We start from the raw sequence: 15,383 nt of genomic DNA, 5'->3' as shown, positions 1-15,383 counted from the left end.
CCATTAATGGTATAGTATAAATCTACATTCCAAATGTTTAAGATAATGTTTTCTAGTTGAATATAACCTGGATAGAGTCAAAGATGTCGGGAAAAAATATGAAAACAGAAACTCAAAACATTTCTCAAGAGATCTCAATCCTTCAAAGGAGATTCAGACGATCATAAACCCAGAGACCCTAATATTCAACATGATGTCATATCTGTAGTTGGGATTTTTACCAGAAGGGGCTCAGTAAAAAATACAATGCAGACATACAAAGCTATGGAAAGGGCAGCCAGATGTTACAAGTGCCGTACCACTGTGGAGAGTCTTAAATCATCATGAAAAGTCCTTGATTGCAAATGTAAGTGAAAACAGGTCTGAACTTGTCACGCACTAGTGGACTGAAACTACACGAGCAGAACTACTGCAAGTGTCTGGGATGAACAAAATGAGGTCATGCAGCCAAAACAAGGATGCACTGCTGGAGAACCAACTACAAAATGAAACTCACAACAAGAACGTGGTCACAGCACAGAACTATATCCAAACCACCACATGGGAGGATCAGCAGGGACACTACCATAAGATTTTGCTCGGGGAATCAGGGATTTTTGCCAAAAGTCAGTTTTGAACAGCATTCCATACAGTGTTGAAGGAGATGGGAGAGGTTTGTAGTAGCCTACACTTGTCAGTTTTACTCATCATGCAAAGGAAACGTAGCTCATCTGCCCAACCTTCAAATTTGTGTATAAAAGTGACAGTCAACGGATACAGGTCTTTAAAATCAGTTTCTTTTTAGTGTTGATTCCTTTTTCTTTTCTTGAAAACGTCCAAAGTAATAAAACAAAAGTTTCACACATCATACATTGTAAGCATATGCACTGATGTTCTCATTGTTGTTCTAAAGGACAACCAAGTCCATGTGCACGGTTCACTTTTTGTGCATATTAACTGTCTAGGCTTTACAAAGTCGACTGTGAAATCAAATGACATAGGTGTGGTGTATAGTCTATCCAGATCTTTGTATTTCACATAGACAAACTACAAACTTAAACACATCAGTGAACACAACAGTCTTTTGCTGCCTTTTTACCTCCATTATGACAATCAGACATGATACAGCAATTTGAATTTTGTATTATCAAAAAATCTATTCTAAGACTACAGTATATTTGCAGGGTGAGTGGCGTCTGCAAAAATGCATGATGGTGATTTGCAAGTGGAGAAGTACCTTTTAAAATCAACAGCTGAAAAAGGCTTGATGGGTCAAACTAAGCCATTGTTGCAAATTTTAAAACATTTTTATTGTAAAATAACTGTGTACATACGACATATAAAGCATATAGATGAACTGGATCAGTACCCGAATGTGTTTTAGCGACTTATGCAATAACAAGATGCAGGTTTTCGGACTGAGGTCAGGGTGCAGTGTGATTCCCCACGAACAACAGGTATAACGAAAACATGTTTGATGACTGGTGGTCAAAAATCAAGGTCCCGTGGCATAGAGGCAGAAAGGGCTGTGAGAGGGAGCAACCTTAGGCCGATCGAGTGTTAAGTACAGTAACCAAAGGCCAAACTGGTTTTTGATACAGTCTTGCTGGGAGGGGAGGGGGGGCTGTTTACCATCACCCATCTGTTACTGAGCTGCATTTGAGGGCATCTTTTTGAGGCTGAAGTTGGACCAGTTCACGGCCACCTTCTGTCGGGTTTGTTTAGCAGAGTCAAGGCAAAACCTAAGAAAAAAAAAGGGGGAAATTAAAAGAATGTTAAGCAACGAGTGAGACTTTTATTTACATCTGTATACAATTCTGGTTGGTTCCGAGAATGACCTGTGAGGCGATAAAGAGACAAGGGATATCTTTTCTATGTAAACCTAGTTGATATCCTAACGATGAGCACCAGGAAGTTTTGGTTACCCTATCTAGATTTTAGTCACTATATCTGCACTTGGTAGCCCCAGCGACAGTCAAATCTCATTGGAAAAATTGCAAAATCCTATTTTGCATAACTGTATATTAAGCATCAGATATGTTCTAATTGGCATAAAACAGTAATATTGTGAAACATTATTGCAATTTAAAACAACTGTATTCTCTTTTAATGTTTTTTTAAAAGTGTAATTTATTTCTGTGATGGCAAAGCTGAATTTTCAACATCATTACTCAAGTCTTGAGTGTCACATGATCCTTCAGAAATCATTATAATATGATGATTTGGTGCCCAAGAAACATTTCTTATTAATATCAATGTTGAAAACAGTTGTGCTGCTTGCCATTTTTGTTTACTGATGCATTTTTTTCCAGGATTCTTTGATCAATAGGAAGTTTAAAAGAACAGCATTTATTTGAAATATAAACCTTTTGTTTAACTTTGTCTTTACTGTCACTTTTGATCAGTTTAATGCATCCTTGCTGAATAAAAGTATTAATTTCTTAAAAAATATACTTATTTTTGACTGTAGTGCACCTATAGTGCAAGGTCTGTGATCACCATATTAGAGCAGATTTATATTTGTAAAAATATTAATATAAAATGTAACTAAACTAAACTTCTGTATTATATCCTAAATATGAGCAACAATAATAATGGTGATGCTTGTCTAAAGAAACACAGCTAATAAACAGAGCAGTTTGTCTTTGGTAATGCCTGGGTTTTACCTCTTGAAATATTCAACCTCGCGATCGATCTCATCCATTTCGGTAGGGTCAACATCTTTGGGAAGGAACACATCATCTATCAGGGATAAAGGGGGTGAAAAGTAATGAAGAGCTGAACATAGTCAAGAAATATGATTAAACAGACCCACAAGATCAGACCAACTTACTATTTCCCAAATGTCACTTACCGATTGCATTTGACTTTTCCGTCTTGTTTTTGTTCTTATTTTTAGTCTTTCCCTTCGGTTGCTGTGCTTGCTGCTGTGAACTGTGAGTGTTGGAGGTGTTTTTAGAGTCTACATCCCGTGTGTCCGAGAGTTCGTTCTTCCCCCTCTGCGTGTTAGACCCTGTATTATGGTGACCGTTTGAGGCTCCGTTGGATGACTGCTTGCAAGCTTTGACCTCTTCTGCTCTCTTATTTCCTGTTTTCTGGGAGTCTGTCTGCTGCTGAGTCTGGTGATTCTGTTTGGATCCACCTCTGGTGTTCTTATCTGAATCAGCTGCCCTTGTTTCCTGTGCTTTGTGCATCTCAGTTTTTGCTGTTTTCGTATTGGTCGCCTGCTCCTGAGTCGCCTGGTCCTGCTGCCGCTGATTCTGCTGTTTCTTACCCTTCTTTGTCTTGGATCCGACTGCAGTTGAGGTCTTGGTTTCAGGAACTGCATCGTTGGGTTTGGCAGCAGACGCGGTGCCAGGCTGGATGGACTCTGACCCCGTGGCTGGGCTTCGTTCTGGTGACTGAACACGGATGAGCTTGGAAAGACTGGGTGTGGAGTGGAGCCTCTGGATGTCTTTGGCTGCAGTGGTGTCCTCCCAACCGTTCACTATGTCTAGGTCCCTCTTGAAGTTCCTCAACGAGAGCGGTGCCAGATCCAAGTCTATCTGCTGCAGATCAGAAGATCCATTGAGGTGAGACAGCAGATGGTTTCCTTCCAGTGTCGCCGCCTTCTTCGGGAAGTCGTTGACGTCCAGGTTGAGGTCGTACATGCTGAAAGAGGCACGGATGGAGTCTTTTATGGTGTTTTTGATCTCCTCCAGACGACTGGTGAGGAAACTGTTAACTCGCTCCAGCTCCAGCTGAGGCCACTCCAACAGTCTGTTCGCTTCCCCATCTCGAGTCGAATCATCCATGGGGTCGGGGGGAGATGCCGAGCGGGGTTCACCGATGGCTGCCTCAACGCTGCCCTGAAGAGCCCTCTCCTTCTCCTGTTCAAAATTGTTGATAAAATCACTCACAATTGTATTTTTTAAAAGAATGTTGGAAGAGAAAATGCTGCATTTGCATAAAGACTACAACTGGCAAGCTGGCTTCAAAAAAACTATTTCTGGAAATCAAAAAAGCCAAAGCTTCAAAGGTACAATCTGGAAACAGAAGCCTGTTAGAAATCAGTGGCTTATCAGTAATGAAATTCAAAATAATAATATTTTTAAGCATTCAAGCACACACACAACCGTTCAAACATTTTTAAAAGAAAAATAAATAGAGAAATAATTGTAATACTTCATATATTAAAATGCAATTTATTTCTGTGATGGGAAATCTGAATAGTCAACATAAAATTTGTATAATTTTTATAATAAAAGGTGTAATTTATTTACAGTTAGTTATATTCATGTAGCATATTTAGGAATGTTTGAAATAGCATTTCAACATGCAACATGGGGGCAGTCATGGCCTAGTGGTTAGGGAGTTGAACTGGTAACCCAAAGGTTGCTGGTTCGATTCCAGAACCGGTGGGAAATGATTGAGGTGCCCTTGAGCAAGGCACCTAACCCCTAATTGCTCCCCGGGCGCCACACAAAGGCTGCCCGCTGCTCTGGGTGTGTGTATCCATGTTTGCAGTGTGTGTGTGTTAACTACTCACTACTCTGCTCCTAATGTGTGTGCATTAACTTGGATGGGTTAAATGCAGAGGTCAAATTCCAAGTATGGGTTACCATACTTGGCCGTCACGTGTCACTTTCACTTTCACTTTCAACTCTTACTATTTCTGCAGTTTAAAGTGTCTATATTGCACACAGTCAAATGGAAAACACTGTACCTTTTTCTTCTGTTTGTGCCGTGCCCGTTTAGCAGCCTTGGCACTGTTGATGGGTTTGGGCTCTGTGCTGTTGATGAAGTCCAGGAGCTCATCCACATCTCGATGGTCTATGGCACTCGGTGGTGCTGCCGGGTCTAGATCCTGCCTCTGAGGGAGTTCCTCTTTACGGCGGGTCAGTCTGGACCGAAGCTTCTCCCTGATCTCAGCATAGTTCCGACTGGTGGGGGCAGCCGGAGGCTGTAGAGGGGAAGATGACGATACTTTTATTTACGGTAGACAGAGCACACAAACATAATGCGTTAGAGCAATGTCTAAACATTAAAGATGGAGCATTAGGTAAACAGTACCGCGTTGTGGCCGAAGAACTCGCAGTAGCAACAGTCACAGTATTTCCCGTCCTTCTGATTGTTGGAAGAGGAAGCACAGGAGCTGCGCTCCGAGCTGCTGTCCTCATCATCTCCTTCTTCAAGCTCACAGGGCGGAGCGTGACACAACGACCCATTGGGCAACTTGTGCCCTTTACATGCCTGGTCCCTGCTCAAACAGAACAATACAACTTTAGACACAAATTCACAAGCTTGTGATTCGGTTTCATCTGATTTGTTATAGATTCATCTGGAATGGATATACTGTATATCAGGTACAGTAAATGTCAATTATTCAAGGAAAACAAAAATACCTCTCAACTAAAGCTGTAAACTATACAGGGAACCCTGTCAGTTGGTACATTACTGTAATATCAAGGATTCAAACTAACAACTGATTAAGGATACAAACATTTAAATTTGCACATAAGTCAGTTTTCTAATATAACTTTTTATTGACATAATTATGTTTCTTGAATAAATATATACAAATAAACTGTGCCGTCTTAAAAAGTAGTTTTAATGATTGATTTATTCAAACTTACATTATATATTGAAGAACAGGTTAAATAAAAATCAATGAATATGTAATATGGTGCATATATTTATCAAAATGCTCATTTTTCAAGCTAACAATCGAGCTGTAGACACTGAATGGCTTTCCTGAGGTAAATGTGACGATAGGTGACATTGTTTGCAAGCTATTCCATCGATGTCTTTCTGTGGTTGAAACACTGATTGTGTTGTACTGTATCTTTCAACATACAGTACCTTCTGATGTTTATTCATGTTTATTTCATGATATAACTAATAGTAAAGAGGAAGAGATGATCAGTAAGGCGGTAAATATACAGTGATCCGTCGTGCCAAAACGGCATTTATTATTTGAATTTCAAAACAACATTGACGGACTCTAATGCTGAGACTTTGTTTCATATCATAACAAAGCAATAAGTTTAGCACAAAGCACAAAGTTTATTGCGATTTATTGGATTGGAGGCGCGCTACAAATAATGTTAAGTAAAGTTTTGTTTATGCATCAATTGAAAACAGCATAGAATAAAATATCAATTCCTGGGATTTAAGAATAGAATCGATTAAAGCGAATGAGAATCAATAAATCGATATTTTCAACAAAGCCCTAACAGTTAACATACAGAAATGTAAAGTAATAAAAACAACCGATGAACAGTGCACGTCCACCGATGCTCACCTGCATGCCCCAGACGTCAGATGGCCAGCATTGGAAGAGGCTACAGGGCTGCCGTTACTGTGTCCGTTGCAGGGGTGACTGCAGCCTATGAGTGAGTTGCCGAGTTTGCCGTGTTGCGTGCTAACAGCGGGAATGTGGGAATTCTTGCAGGCGCTGGGCTTGTGCAGGGCCACCGGACTGTCCGCCCCACTCGAGTGCTTCGCTGCGGGAGAGTGAATGTTTGGTACCAACGGAGAGAAAGGAGCATGCGAAGGCAGCCCCGGACTGGCGGAGTTGACGTGAACATGCTGACTGGAGTTTTGTTTGGGAGGCAGCAGCGAGGAATGCTGGGATGAGAGACCCGTTGGACTGTTGGGCGGCACTGACAGGTCTGCAGCTTGGTGGTGATCGTTTGGGTGGAACGCTTCACCTGGAGAGAAACGCATATTTTAATACTTTGGATATTTAGTTGTCTTTAGGGGACGTACAATTAGTTTGCATCCAGATGCAAGTGAATCAACTCTTCCATGTTAATTAAGAGTGACAGCAACAAGCAACGGGACACTTTATCGGTTGCTTGGTTTCTATTTTTTGCTGTGTTCAGTGGCACTGCCCAGTGAAACTTCATTGGTTCATAATCCCACCTTACATAACAGTTTATCAAATATCGAAATGTTCTGATTGGATGTGATTGTGACACTTTGCAGCAACATTTCCTTTGCAGTGATGTCTGACACATTCTTGTCACGTTGAGTATGGTTAGGAAATGGTGTAAATTTGAAAGCTTTGCGGCTCGCACCCATTACATAATGCGGTGCAAAATGAACAACTGAAAAAGCAAATGGTGAAAGTATCTAATTTAAAATGCATTAAAATATTAACTGTTATTGTGTACATTAAAGCTGAAGTGCATGCATGCATATTCTCCCACACAATCCCTTTTAGTCTTTCTACTGCAACACTGCGCTAAAATTAGAACAAGCACTTCGACGTGCAATCAGATACATATGGAATCGGATATTACCAAATTCCATATGTAAATACGCCTAAACAAAGTGGTGAATGACATTCTAGTAACACTTTGATTTGATAAAGTTAGTAAATGCATTAGGTATCATGAATTAACAGTGAACAATACTTTTACAGCCTTTATTGATCATGGCTAATGTTAAATACTACATACCATTCAAATGTTTAGGGTCAGTAATTAAAAAAAAGAAGAAATTAATTATTTTATTCAGCAAGGACATACTGAATTGCTCAAAAGTGACAGTAAAGCCATTAATAATGTTACAAAAGATTTCTATTTTTAAATAAATACTGCTCTTTCGAACTTTGTATTCATCAAAGAATCCTGAAAAAAAAGTATTACCGTTCTTCACAAAAATATTAAGCAGCGCAACGGTTTTCAACACTGATTATAATTAAAAATGTTTCTTATATCAGCATTTTAGAATGATTTCTGAAGGATCATGTGACACTGAAGATTGGAGTAATGATGCTGAAAATTCAGTTTTGTCATGACAGGAATAAATTACATTCTCAGTTATTTTAAATTGTAAAGCATTTTCTCAATATTGATCAAATAAATGCAGCCTTTGTGAAATACCTTTTGAAATATACATTTTTACCATTACAAGTATATTAACATGAATTAATGTATTATGAATGCACATTAATTAACAATAGCATATTTAGAAATGAATATTAACCTAGAAGTATAAATGTACAAATAATTGTTGATTGTTGTCAGTTAATGATACCCAGTGCAATAACCAATAAAATCATATTGTGTTCTCACCTGGAGGAGTTGGTCGTCGACACATTGTCTTGAAGTGCTTGGGGTTGGTCTTACATAGATCAGTGGAGGCAGACAGTGTCCCAGGAGAAGCTGCATTGGAATTCTGGGATGAGGGATGACTGTAGGGACAGACTTTAGTCCCGAATGTTTTGGCAGCCTTCCCGGGAGCATCATGAGAAGATCTCTTCTCATGGCAAGCTGGTCCCAACGTCCCGCCTACCAGGACAAAAAAATAACACAATCAGTCTCTCTTATCTCTACATCCAAATTCTATTTAATACTTAAAGGGGTCCTAATTTGCCCTTTTACGAAGATTTTATTTTGTTTTTGTGGTGTACTAGATTATGCTTTCATGCTTGATTGTTCTAATTATTTTTCACATATTTTTCATTATTACAGCTCCACTCTCCCCAGTCTTGCCCGAACGCGTCGTTTAGTTCTGGTTTAGTTCCTCCTTCAGAAATACGAAATGTCCTGTGATTGTTTAACTGGCCCAGTGTGTTGTGCATTGGCACCGCTTAGTGTGTGTTCGGGAAATGTCACGCCCCTTCATAATCGCGATCTCAACTCAATTTAAAACCAATTAAAATCTAATGCAGACTTAAGAATGTTAACAAACAAGGGGATCGTCCAGACCAGAACGGATTTCAAGCACGGATTTCACAGGACGTTTCAGAGCGGTATGTTTTCTTCTTTTTTTTTATTTTTTATACATTTTAGATACTATGTTACACGATTTAACCATGATCTTTGTCAGAAAAAAGTATGGTAATACAAACAGTAATCGATCACAAAACCATGGTTAATTTTCCTAAGGGGGGTGAACAGCCTTACAAATGTGAGAGCTTACAAAAGCTATAGTAAGCAGTACATCAACACTTATGTTGGCTAGCAGGCGAGCGTAGCAACAACATAAAACGTATAATTGGAACTGTTAATAGAAAACGTCTCGGTTCCGTAAGTAACCCTTGTTCCCTGAAGGAGGGAACGGAGACGTTACGTGCCGTTGCCACAATTGCTGTGCTCGCTGGGCGGCCAGCTCACTGGCTCGGCTCCTCTGCACAAAGCAAATATGCATTGCATCAGCTTCCTTATTTATACCCACACTGCGGGAGCGGAGCATGAGATGCAAATCTCGCACGCCAAATTTCATTGGCTTGTTTAGTTTACACTCGAAGGTGATTGGGCTCTCAGGAAAGATCCCAATACGTCGGTGACGTCGACGTAACGTCAAACGTGACCGACTGAAAGGGAAAACAACTACAAATAACAAGACATACTTACAAGTTGTGATCCACAAACAACAGATTGTCCCAACAAAGAGGAAACTGCACCATTTCGGGAGAAGCTTTTGTGTGTTGTCAAAGAGCCGCTGTTTTTTCCTCAACTCATTTGTTTGACCTTCCTAAGGCTGACGAACTTAGATTGGTTAAAATTTGAAACACTGTTCCTGAACATTATAATCCCAATGTTTATCTGTGTGCTGCACATTTTACGGAGAACAGCTTCCAGAAACTAAGAGAGCACAATGCAGGCTACATAGCAGCAGCTTAACCAGGTCTCGTTCGATTTTTTGGCGCATTCCATTGGCGGGGATTATTTAAATGAGTAACATTTATGACTCCACAAACCCGGAAAAAATGCGTTGTAGTCCAAACGAGCCGTTCGTTGTAGTTCTTGAAAAGGGGATTCTGTAAAATTAAATATCTCCCTTTGGAGTGGACTTTGTAACCTTGGAGCTTTGTAACCTTGCAGATCCGTTTTTATGCTCAAACAGCAACATTAAACACTAACTTTCGCTTTATGAAAACCACTCTGCAGACTACACGAAAAGTTAGATTTTTTGAAGAAGTTTGAAAGAAGCGTAAGAAGAAAGAAGCGTTTGTAAACCTGCTTATTACACAGTTAAGTACCAAATAAATCAATTAATGAGCATGACATATTGATTTGAGTTTATCATCTGAGAATAAAGAAGAAATTATGGAGTGATATGAAACCTGAAACTTGCACAGTTATGTAGAAAATTGGCTTCCTGAGGCGGTCAATTCAGTGCGCATTATACAACAAAATCAGAACGCACAATGCTGCAACTGACCAATCAGAATCAAGTGTTGAAGAGTGCCATGTAATGAAGTAAAAGAGCAGGAAGACGTACCCTGTGAAAGTGTAGGTGTGCTGTGGTTGCAGTGAGACCCTCCATTAGAATGAGCCGAATTCCACAGGCCAGACAGTTTGCGTGCGGAGAGGAAGGAGCTGGGGTCCCAATCCACCGAGCTATGCTCCGGATAACCATTCCCGCAGCTCTGAGATTTACACGAGGACGAGTGGGACAGCGGCACCTGGATAACAACACATCCATCTTTTAGACAAGTGACAGAAAGCAAAATGTGAGTCTGCAAAATCTTTGAGGGATCTTTAGGGAGCATGGGAAATTATGTTTCACTAGACATGCGAGTGCTATCAGACTTTTTTTGCCTGTATTATGTACACAGGATTGTCCTCAATGACCCGCTGAGCTTTCCTGTCTAAAGAAGGAACGGTTTTGGTCACACATGTGACACACTAGGTATGTTTCCATCTACCTATTTTTATCCGCATTTTGGGATGTTACATAGAAAAAAAAAAACGCTGGGTGGAAACGCCAAGATGCGCTTTAATTCTAAAAATGCGCATTAAAAAAACGTATTCGCTCAATTGAGGCGGATACATTGTGGGACAGTGACATCCTATAAGAAGACATGCACATAAACTACGACGGAAACACATTTAACCAATATATCCCTTGATGCGCAATAAAAAAAAAACTTGTGTGTCTTTGTGTCAACAGTGGATGAGATTAGATAACTGGACTAACCAGCCGACCAATGCATAGGCACTGCATCTCAAATTTATCATTCTGAAATGCCTGAGCAAAAGTCTGTCATCAGAATGCTTTGGTATAATGACCTCCCAGAAGTGTCTCGCATGATTGCGTTCCCAAACACCAGGCATCCGAACGCAAGATAGCATGACAGCATTAATTGCATTTCGTCTGCGCGTTCTGAGACGCAACTCATTTATGATGTAGGAAAAAAGAGCCACAGTGGCTTCACGATTGCAGCAACTTTCATTTTTATTACAGATATTTTGCGACAATTTCCCAGGAAGTGATGATTTTGTTCTATTGAACACATGCAATCGAAATGCTGTTTTATTTTTAAGTTTTAGCCAATATTCCAATTTGGCGCATTTAAGTTATGAAAACATAACTACTGATCTTCATGTAATCAAAGGATAGAAGCAATATATAGGCTATATATATTCTGTCTCAATTACCTGCGTAGTTTGCTCCTGAACCGTTCTCCTCTCCTCCTCTTCCACACTCTTCCTGCAGCTCTGGCAGATCCACAGCGGCACCTCACCCAACAGCGACTGAGAGAGCGAAGGCACGGCGTCTGCCAGCTTGCGGCCCGGAACCTCCCTCAGCAGGGCCTGGGACAGCGCAGGCACAGCCTCCGCCAGTTTGGACCCGTGACTGGGGAGCCCGTTCACCTGGCCTGCCCCCCAGTCTTTAAACTCCCGATGGCACAGCAAGCAGCACGTATGCATGGACTGTGTGATCAGAGCAAATGAGTTAACAACAACAGACGGACAGATTGTAATGAGCTCGGCATCTGAAACCAAGAAATTATATTCACTAAAATATATATGAATTTTTCACGCCTGAAAAGTCCCAGTATTTCATGACCGTGGGAACCGTAGCTATCCCACAATCTTGTGCAAGTTGTTCAGTAGTCGGTAGAACATTTTTTAAAAAAGGCATCCAATGGAGTAAAATCAAGTTAAATGGGTTCATAAACGATTTCAATGATTCATTTTCTACTAGGAAATAAGCACTGCAGAAATATTTGCTTGGTTATGTCTAAAGATCATTTTAATTTGTTCTAGATCATTAGAGATAATGTTATAGTGTTTTGGAAGAAACCAGTTCATAAAAAATATTCATACAAAAATGATGTCTGTCAATTCAATGACTGACTGGTCAGTAGAAAAGCTTTTTATAATAGGAACTCAATAATTAAAGCATGATTCTTTGACAATAAGTTGTTAAATTGTAAAACAGACCTGTGCACATAAATCACATTAGAAATATCAGGGTTTTTTAACTGTTTCAACAAATCTGTTCAGCAAGACATCTGTAACCCACCAAAACAAATACCACACATTCAGAATCCACTGTACACACTCAAATCACGGCAAAAGCATTGTTAAATGCATAAGCTCAAACATTTTACCGTTATTAATGTTTTTGTGCATTGCAAGTGTAACATTTTAGAGTGTTGCAGATATTAGCAGGTTGGTAACACTGAAAGGCAGCCAGAATTGAATCGTATGACAATAATGTAACCATTGACACATAGTAAATATGCCTCTTAAGTCATTTAATGCACAAACACATAGTAATTGTGTCAGCACATAGAGTGAGACTGTGGCTGGGTTAGTAGCGCCGCTTTAGCTTGAGCTCTACAGAAATAATTTAGTAGCCACAGCAATAGACGACAGCAACACACTGTGTTAGCTTTGTGCTTCACGGACTTTCGTTTAGCTTTCTTGAACCAGTTAACGTTATATCTAAACAACCAGTGTCGTAAAAACATTTAGAAGGTACTGCACTGCTTGGGGCTATTAAAACGCTGTGAAGGCAACACATTTATTTATTTATATCGTTGCATAGGTTGCGGGCGAGCTAGTGCTGCTCCGCCCGTGCAGCGCGAGAGCAAGCGTAGTGATGGGAAATCCGACTCATTTCCGAGAAACGATTCTTTCGAACAGTTCGTTTCGAAGAACCGGTTCCAAAACAGATTCACGTATTATTTTACGTCGGGAAGTAATCGCGCCATCACATGGTCCCTCAAAGACATATCTATGTATATATGGTCCATCCTGGCGTGGCATATTATATGCAAACTGCACATATTACATGCAAACTGCACATATTACGGTTTTATTTTACGTTTTATAGAAGTGTAATTCCAGGTATCCGACTCCTAGCTCAGTTTGTTTTAGACATGATTCGGCTCATTTCATAATTTATAATTTGCATTTACATTAACAATAATAAGATTTACATCAGCATTGTCTATTTAAAGTGCTATTATTTTAATAAAACGCTTTTTAATAAAATAAACTGTTTTGAGGCAGTAATTTAATCAAATCATAAACATTTTTCATTACGATTGTATATTTTGTTATAGGCTATTAAAATAATATACTTTTTCACCACATCACTCAAAATGCTCTTGCTATCACATTACTTACCGGCTTCAACTCCAAACAAAGCGTAAGTTTCTAAAAACGGCTGTCAGTCAGATGTTTTGATCCCGAGAACTGTTCTGACAGATTCCGTCCGATTCGTGAACGAATCGTTCAGACCAATTTTGCGAATCGGTTCAAATAAATCATAAAAGATCCGATTCCAAAGAACAAGTCGTTCATGAATCGGACATCGCTAATCAGGCGCTACAAAACGCAAAATAAGCGCGAAAACACAAATAACTGCACGTGCAATAGAGCCCTAAATAAAACACCCGTTAAAATAGTTTACAAAACCAAGTCTCTAACAGCGCGAACCGGCTCGAGGAGGTGTGCTGTTGGATGGACGTGTTAGCATTAGCTACCTGATTGGTCCTGCTCGCTCCTGCATCTCCTCCAGCACCAGCGCCTCCGCCTGCTGTCGCCGCCGCTGCTGCTGCTGCTGCTCCCGCATCGCCGGGCTTCTTCGACAGGCTCTGCTGCTGCTGCTGTTGCTGTCCCGACACTAAATCCTTGGCCCCGACGCCCTGCTGCTTGCTTTTTTTCCTCGCCATCGCTTTAGTCCGTATTATGCCCGTCGGCTGGTCTCCAGGCTCGGTGTATAAACACAGTTTCGGTTCTTGTGGGCAGTCTCGAATGCTCCCTGTTCTTTCTCAAGGCAAGACAACAGTGAATATGGCGGAGGGCTGGCACGCACACACACACACACTCACACTCACACACACACCACACTCACACACTCGAGCAGGTTCAGGGGTCACACGTACTGATGGCAAACGGCTTCAGTAAGGTAGGGGATAACCGAGGACTCCATGTTTAATGAGGGCAAGATTTCCAGGTGACAGAATACTGTAAGTGAAACTACAGGATAGAAGGAGAAATATCAACATAGTAATCACGTGCCGCTTTAATACGTACATGCAAATATGTTCTTTGATGAGAGGAACGCCAGTAAAATTATACATTAAAATAAAATATCCCTTTTTATGCGCTTATGTTGTGTTTAGAATATTATAGGAATTTTAATAATTTATTTATTATTTATATATATATATATTGTATCATTTTGAAAATCCATCTATACACTGTAAATAGTCAATACGTAATGACAATATATGTGCTTACATTGCTTTAACTAAACCAATTTTCAAAATTTGTATAAATAATACAAGACAAGTTATTCAACTCTTTCTTTCTTCTTTCTTTCTTTCTTTTAAATTTATTTCAGACATGTTAATAAGTTCCTACACTTTGTTTCTATCACATACAGCCAGTCTTTAACTCCCACATGAAATTGAGCACATAGACACATATGTCCATAGAAACCCTCATCCATATCCATATGTACATACATATATATCCACACATACCCACACCTACGTGCATACATACATACATACATACTCATATACATATACAGGTACATATACATACCCACATACATATACAAACACTTATATATACACAAACAAATACACACTAACACTCTTTAACATGTCTGAAAAGGGGTTGGAAGAAGTAAAAAACTTATTTAATCCTACCCCCTCTCCAGTGTTCAAAACTTACATTTGCAATAATCATCCTGTTCCCATAGTCTTATAATCTACAAAAAAAAAAAAAAATAATAAAAAAAAAATACAAATGTAATATGAACATATATCAATAGAAAGTAATCTAATATTATTCTTATAGTAAATTCTAGAGCCTTGTCTTCAAATCCTTATTCACATCCCCCTACCATACCCACATACACATTCATATGCATTTACACATCTACACAAAAATATCTCGTCCCACTCACATGTACAGGTCTATCTACACTGTACGAGACATCAATTCACCTCTGGCTTTCATCTTGATACTTCACAAAAACCATCAGTCTAAACCTCTTTTTAAACAAACTCATTTCAAAGTCAGTTTAATAACATTTAAGTTGAATTGACTTAAACATCCAAATTGATTGTACTTAATTTTAGGCAGCAACTTTTTTTTTTTTTTTTTTTACATTGTATCATACAAAACTTTATCTGTATTAAAAAAAAAAAAAAA

The 15,383-nt window shown here is 39.5% G+C and overlaps 1 protein-coding gene across 1 annotated transcript; it reads right to left on the bottom strand.

Annotated features, from left to right (window-relative positions):
• Nucleotides 1-754: 754 nt before the first annotated feature.
• Nucleotides 755-14,064, bottom strand: fam193b (family with sequence similarity 193 member B). The gene is made up of 10 exons (XM_082177543.1): nucleotides 13,700-14,064; nucleotides 11,358-11,633; nucleotides 10,198-10,381; nucleotides 8,043-8,258; nucleotides 6,263-6,671; nucleotides 5,032-5,218; nucleotides 4,685-4,921; nucleotides 2,834-3,848; nucleotides 2,646-2,721; nucleotides 755-1,721 (listed from the first exon to the last, which is right to left on the bottom strand). The coding sequence occupies exons 1-10, from the start codon at nucleotides 13,886-13,888 to the stop codon at nucleotides 1,625-1,627; spliced, it is 2,886 nt and encodes a 961-aa protein (XP_082033669.1). The 5' UTR covers nucleotides 13,889-14,064; the 3' UTR covers nucleotides 755-1,624.
• Nucleotides 14,065-15,383: the final 1,319 nt, after the last annotated feature.

The sequence above is a fragment of the Leuciscus leuciscus genome (assembly GCF_965113295.1).
Source record: "Leuciscus leuciscus genome assembly, chromosome: 8".
Classification (NCBI taxonomy): domain Eukaryota; kingdom Metazoa; phylum Chordata; class Actinopteri; order Cypriniformes; family Leuciscidae; genus Leuciscus; species Leuciscus leuciscus.
The sequence above is the reverse complement of the archived record's forward strand: the minus strand, read 5'-3'. Positions and strand labels throughout refer to the sequence as shown.

Excerpts from the sequence above, each read along its gene's own strand:
- fam193b (XM_082177543.1), bottom strand. The coding sequence starts at position 13,888 with ATGGCGAGGAAAAAAAGCAAGCAGCAGGGCGTCGGGGCCAAGGATTTA. Across the intron at positions 3,849-4,684 it reads GGCACAAACAGAAGAAAAAG|GAGAAGGAGAGGGCTCTTCA; the intron begins GTACAGTGTTTT and ends AATTTTGAACAG. Across the intron at positions 2,722-2,833 it reads GGAAAAGTCAAATGCAATCG|ATGATGTGTTCCTTCCCAAA; the intron begins GTAAGTGACATT and ends TATCCCTGATAG.